The sequence below is a fragment of the Akebia trifoliata genome, chromosome 4 (genome assembly GCF_017979445.1).
Source record: "Akebia trifoliata isolate Shusen 1 chromosome 4, ASM1797944v1, whole genome shotgun sequence".
NCBI lineage: Eukaryota > Viridiplantae > Streptophyta > Magnoliopsida > Ranunculales > Lardizabalaceae > Akebia > Akebia trifoliata.
This window is the reverse complement of record NC_141378.1, coordinates 8,708,742-8,715,392: the sequence shown is the minus strand read 5'-3', so window position 1 is coordinate 8,715,392 and position 6,651 is coordinate 8,708,742. Positions and strand designations below refer to the sequence as shown.

The 6,651-nt window shown below is 33.8% G+C and overlaps 1 protein-coding gene across 1 annotated transcript; it reads left to right on the top strand.

The window, feature by feature from the left end:
- The first annotated feature begins 2,258 nt into the window (after nucleotides 1-2,258).
- On the top strand, nucleotides 2,259-5,382 carry LOC147403546 (protein DETOXIFICATION 33-like). Its single transcript, XM_086437569.1, has 8 exons — nucleotides 2,259-2,507; nucleotides 2,907-3,448; nucleotides 3,538-3,624; nucleotides 3,708-3,764; nucleotides 3,875-4,113; nucleotides 4,236-4,354; nucleotides 4,444-4,530; nucleotides 5,308-5,382. Exons 1-8 carry the CDS (start codon nucleotides 2,259-2,261, stop codon nucleotides 5,380-5,382), a joined length of 1,455 nt encoding a protein of 484 aa, XP_086293695.1.
- The last annotated feature ends 1,269 nt before the right edge of the window (nucleotides 5,383-6,651 follow it).

Genomic DNA, 6,651 nt, shown 5'->3' with positions numbered 1-6,651 from the left:
TGAGAGTTCAATGGTCATCAATTTTTTAAACCTTTTAATCAGGAAAAAAAACTATTTAAAGAAAATGAGTACCTCAATCCATGTACCCTTTTTAGCATGGAAGTCGGAGAAAACTTACTTTTTTTCAAAAGAAAAAAACTTATCAAATATTGTTTCTAATCTTTTTACATGTGAAAAAAATTAAGAGTACAGATGCCATTGTGCATGCAGTATCATTTTTTAAAGTTTTTAAATATTAGTTAGAAGATTATTGCAAAATGGACATTTATTTTTCATTACTAAAACAGAATGGATATCTTTGAGATCTCACATTCCTATTGATCCACGTGTATTGAAAGATTCCTCAACATGAATATTTTTGTAAATTGAAGATTGTTTAGGTGAGTATTTTTGTAAATTAAGGATGCCCTCAATAGTCATGGACCAATAGGAATGTGAGGTCTCTTGTTGTCTCTAAAATGTCGATATCCGAAATTGCATTCCTCTAATATTCACCAAAACATGGGGAACATGCCTAAATCAATATTCTCTTAAAGAAAAAAAACCTTTCCTAACTAAGTAAAGAAAGCTTTTTGACTGCATTACCTTATAGCACCTAAAAACACGATCCAATGGCACAGGGATGTGAAGAATAAATTGAAAGAACATCGAAAAAAAAAGTAATTTTTGACCCTTGACTTTTAATTTTAAATTTGGGAGTTAGTAGCCGTCTATTTATAACAATTTGGATCAATCTCAAAAAAGATTTGAAAATCTTACTAAGTTACTCATCGTAGTTCCACTCCCTTTCAAACTAACTCTAAGCGGCTGGCCAGCTAGGATGCCTATCTCAATTTTAAAATTGTGGAGCTATGTATAATATTTATCAGAGCATAGGGGTATGTCAAAATAACCTCTTTTTTTTTTTTTTTTTTCAAACTTAGTGCATCTGTTATAAATTTAGGGGTATATCTAACATTTATTACAATCTATAAGGTATATTCCTAAATTAATTTCTTTTAACAAAAATTTCAACCCCCACTCATCCCTATGTAGCTCTGTCCCTGCATTTCTTTTTTTCTTTTTAAGAAGTATGACAGGATTATGTGATTATATAGAGTATTTTAATAAAATGACAACAACAATTTGACTATAGGTAGTATTAATGTTGTTGGACTCTTCATTTGTAAAATAAAAGGAAACATATATTTTAAAAAAGTTGGGGTAGATATCAAATCCATTCAGCAACAAATTAAATAAAGAGACAATATGTTGCACAAATGCAGATAAAAAACTACTTCATTTTTTCCTCAGCCATGACTGACGAATATACTTTAAAAAATGTAAATAATTCATAACAGGTGTATCAGTCACCAAACATTCAAGGTGCCAACCAGTGCTAAGTTGGTAAAATCTACTAGTGATGATACCAGACACCTAGGTTCAATCCCCCCGTGGTGACGTTACTGGTCTCATTTAAAAATAGATTTACCAATAAATAAATAAAAAGTTTTATTTAGACTCATATATCCTTTCACATACCCCAATTATTGTTTAGGAATTTATAAAATCAATATAGAGCTATTGAAATTATCACGTTGAAACACTTCTTTCCAAAATATTTACGAAAAGGATAATAAAATGGCATTTTCATAAGCAACTAATATTTTCAAAATGATAGTTATTTTTTTCCCTTTTATAAGAAAACATGATAAATTGATGATGTCCACAATCAAGATGACAACGATAATCAGGTTTCTCTGAATTCGAAATACACATATATAACACAATGAAAATTCAAAAGAGTGTCCATGCACAAAAATTATAGAGCTGGATTAATTGTAAAAAAAAGAAGAAAAATAACTCTCTCTCCATCCCTAATAAACACTGATATTGGACAAATGAGGGAGATGACTTTAAAGGACTTATGAGCAATAGAAGAAAAATGCTTCTTCGTGATCATCATCGTCACCATCATTGATAGTTTCGATATCAAAAGGTATAAATGTAAATTAACTACTAATTAATGTAGAAAACAATACTCTTTTGAAAATTATAGTAGCTTTTGCAGTTGATGTTCTCATATATTTCTCTCTTCTTCATTTAGGAGATGAAAATCAACTTTGGGTTCTCAATTTAGTTTTCTTTGACTTGGTTTTCTCATTGGTCCATAAGATTCTTCAAATATATTACAAGGCAGTAGGTAGTGTACTAAGGTGGTGATCATATAAGGTGTAAGAGAGACTAGAACTTGAAAGCAGAAGAGATAAGTTTCTTCAATGACAGAAAAGAAGTTTGAAACAAAAAGAAGTATGTTTGAGCTTTTGTGTGAAGGGAAGTTAGCTAAGAAAAGCTTGAATGAATCAAAACAGATGTGGCACATAGCAGGGCCAGCTATACTCACTTCAGTCACTCAATTCTCTATTGGGTTTGTAACTGTTGCGTTTGTCGGGCATTTAGGAGATGTTGAGCTTGCCGCGGTCTCTATTGTTCAAAATGTCATTGAAGGCTTTGTTTATGGGGTCATGGTTAGTCATCCCAAGGCTTTGTGTAGTATTCAATCTTCTTTGATTCTAAAACTCTTCTTTTGTTGCTTGTTTCCAATATTAAACTTTATTGAAATTCTTGGATGATTATTACATAAGTCTTGACATGGTATTTATAGAGATTATATCAACAAAGATATAGAAAGTAAATCTAGTGTAAGGATCATAATTGATCTAAATCACTCCTAATGTTTAAATTTAAATACTCTATATGGTTCAGGGACAGATAATGGTTAGGCACCATTTGAATGTTCATGCTTTGACACATTATGTAAATTGAATCCAAGTTGTCTATATATCTAGATCAATAAACTTGAGTGGAGTTTTCACCTCAATAGCCCACTAAATTGATTGAAACTTCAATTTATTCCTGCATAGTAGCTAGGGATGGGGAGTGCTCTCGAGACACTTTGCGGTCAAGCGGTCGGTGCTGGACAATTCAACATGCTTGGAATCTATTTACAAAGATCATGGATCATAACAGGCGTCACAGCGTTGCTTCTAACACCAATTTATGTCTTTGCTTCACCATTACTAAAGCTCCTTCAACAGAGCAACGACATATCAGACCTTGTCGGGAAGTACTCAATATGGGTGATCCCGCAATTGTTTGCTTACGCCCTAAACTTCCCCATACAAAAGTTTTTCCAATCTCAAAGCAGAGTTTGGGTCATGACCATAATTTCTATGGTTGCATTATTCTTTCATATTTTGTTGAATTGGGTACTCGTGACAAAGCTTGGGCACGGTCTGGCTGGGGCGGCAATAGCTGGGAACATTTCGTGGTGGCTAGTGATTCTGTCTCAGATAGTGTATGTGGTCTCGGGGTGCTTTCCCGATGCATGGAGTGGCTTTTCGTTATTGGCATTCAAATCTTTGTCTGCCTTTGTGAAGCTCTCACTTGCCTCAGCCTTAATGCTATGGTAAGTAATTGAATCCAAGAAAAACAAAGAACCGAATGTGTCATATCGTCTCGTTGCTTAAGTAAGCAAATGCTTTGATTTGATGACAGTTTGGAGCTATGGTATTACACAGCAATGATCCTTCTTGTAGGCTACCTAAAGAATCCTGAAATTGCAATAGATGCTATTTCAATCTGGTTAGTTTTCCATTTTTATGTTTTTTTTATCTCGCTAAACAAAGTATTAATTTGTCTCCTTTTTTTTTTTCTGAATCTTCCAGTATGAACTTGCAACTATGGACATTGATGATTGCTTTGGGTTTCAATGCAGCCGTCAGGTTCTCTCTCTCTCTCGATAATATAAAATGGGTTGAAAGTTGGCTCTAACACAATTACGTACGTTAACGTATTCTTTCGTTTTGTTTACATATTCTTGATTGTATAACAGTGTGAGGGTCTCGAATGAACTTGGAGCTGGACACCCAAAAGCTGCTAAGTTCTCAGTAGTGATGGTTGTTACGACATCGGCAGTATTTGGGATTATTTTTACAGCTGTTATTCTAGCCACCAAGACTCATTTCCCGAAAATGTTTACGGGAAAACCTATAGTCATGAGGGAGACGTCAAAGCTCGGGTATTTTCTAGCAGCTACAATTCTCCTCAATAGCATCCAACCCGTTCTACATGGTACCTCTCTCGTCTAATACAGACTCAAATTTAGAAGAAATTAAAACAAACACTAGAGGCCTATGTTACTTGTCATCTCAAACACAAAGTTTCGAGTAAGAAAAAATTTCTTGAATTTGCAGGGGTGGCAGTTGGTGCAGGTTGGCAATCCTTAGTTGCATTTGTAAATGTTGGATGCTACTATCTTTTCGGGCTACCCGTCGGTGCCTTGCTTGGTTACAAGTTTGATCTTGGTGTTCAGGTAAGGCACCAAACCAAATTAAAGTTTCTAATTATAATCATAAAAATCTTTAAAGAAGATTTCTCATTTGTTTCTCTAATGACATACAGGGCATTTGGTCAGGGATGTTAGTGGGGTACCTATTGCAAACAGTTGTTTTGTTAGTTATCATGTACAGAACTAACTGGGATAAAGAGGTAAGCAAAGTTTAAGGATTGATTTTAGAATTTTAGAATAGAGATTGTTTTTTTTATTTTTATCGTTTGCTCTTGTTACGCTTTCTTTCGCACAACAATATTAAATTTCTGGGCCATTGTGTTCTTGTTTGTTTCTCTTGTTTTCCATTACTATGAAAAAAATGAAATTGTAGAATTTACATATCTACATACATTTTGAAAATATTTATGAACTATGAAACTAACAATTTTTTTTTTTTTAATAAGTAAATTTTTTTAAGTGGTTGACATGACCAACAGACAGAACAAGCAAGAAAACAACACCAACAACAAACTAAAGTCTTTAAAAAAGACATCTCTAATAAACTCTTCAAAATTCTTACATCAAAAGAACACAAAGCACAAGACAGAGAAACTATATATATATTAAAATATACTTATTGTACTAATCTTTAAAAAAATTGCCATTGTATTATAAATAATACCATTAGGTATTATAATACGTGTATTTGTAAATGGTGCTATTGTAATTAAAATTAAAATAGTGGGCATTATTCTTTTAAATCTAAGGGTTTAAAAACACATGTACATTTTTTAGCATAGAATCCCAATTTCACTATCACTTCTCAACAAATGTTTTATGTTTAAGGTCATTGTATGTTAATTTGATAACATGCCCACTCCTATACATGTCTATTAGGACAAGTTTTCTCAATGTAGAATCTGTAATTTCATATAGTATGGTTGATGTAAATAAGAATATAATGTGAATTAATTTGGTCAATTTATCTACTACAGGGTGTGCAAGCTGAGGAACGCATCAGAACATGGGGTGGTCCATCTGAACCTCAACAACCTAAGGTGGGCACATAGAGATGGGGGAGGCCACAAGATCCTGCAACAACTGTGAAAAGCACAAGAATGATACAGATGTCTAATTTATTCCAAAGTGAGAGAAGAAAACCCAAACATAAAACTTTATAATGTATAGAAGAACATTATGAAGGTTGCATAGAAGGATCTAGGGATTGAATTCAAGTTTCAAAGCAGAAGTTTTAATACAAAAATTAAGTAAAATTAGTAACAGTGAAGGATCATGAAAACATGAGCTGTGTAGGATTATCAAAGGGTTGTATATGAGTCATGCTGGAGTAACATTGAAATGTACACTGATTCTTACATTGCTGATGTGGAGACACACCATTAACCATAGATGCTTTTCACTCGTATCTCGAATGGAAAGTGTACATACATCCATGTCAGCAATGTGAGAATCGATGTATTCAATGTTACTTCAGCATTTTCCTATATATATGGGTCCCGTTCACCACCCTACACTTTACCCTATACTTTACCAAACATGTTTTGTCCTACATGAGTCAGGAGATCATCCTCACAAAAAATCAGCCCATTCCAAAACTTCTAACCCCATAAAAAATGATTTACAAAAATTGGATGGTCCACGATTTTTCAACTTGTAAATATGGGGTTAGAAATTTCGGAATAGGCTGATTTTTGGTGAGGAGGATCTTCTAATCGTAGAGATCATCCTCACCAAAAATCAGCCCATTCCAAAACTTCTAACCCATGTAGGACAAGTTGAAAAATCGTGGACCGTCCATTTTTTATGGGGTTAGAAGTTTTGGAATAGGCTGATTTTTGGTGAAGATGATTTTCTTACTATAGAGATCATCCCCACAAAAAATCAGCCTATTCCAAAACTTCTAACCCATGTAAGACAAAACACGTTTGATAAAGCGTAGGGTGGTGAACGGGACCCATATATATATATATATATATATATAGGTCCCGTTCAATGGCTAACTTTTTGGCAAAACATTTTTTAAAACATGAGTTAGAAGTTTTGGAATGGGCTGATTTTTGGTGAGGATGATCTCCTCACCGTAGAGATCATCCTCACCAAAAATCAGCCCATTCCAAAACTTCTAACTCATGTTTTGAAAAATGTTTTGCCAAAAAGTTAACCATTGAACACTACACATATATATATGGGTCCCGTTCAACACCAAACATTTTGGCCAACATTTTAGCCCACCATTTTTGTCCTACATGGGTTAGAAGTTTTGGAATTGGCTGATTTTTGGTGAAAATGATCTCTACGGTGAGGAGATCATCCTCACC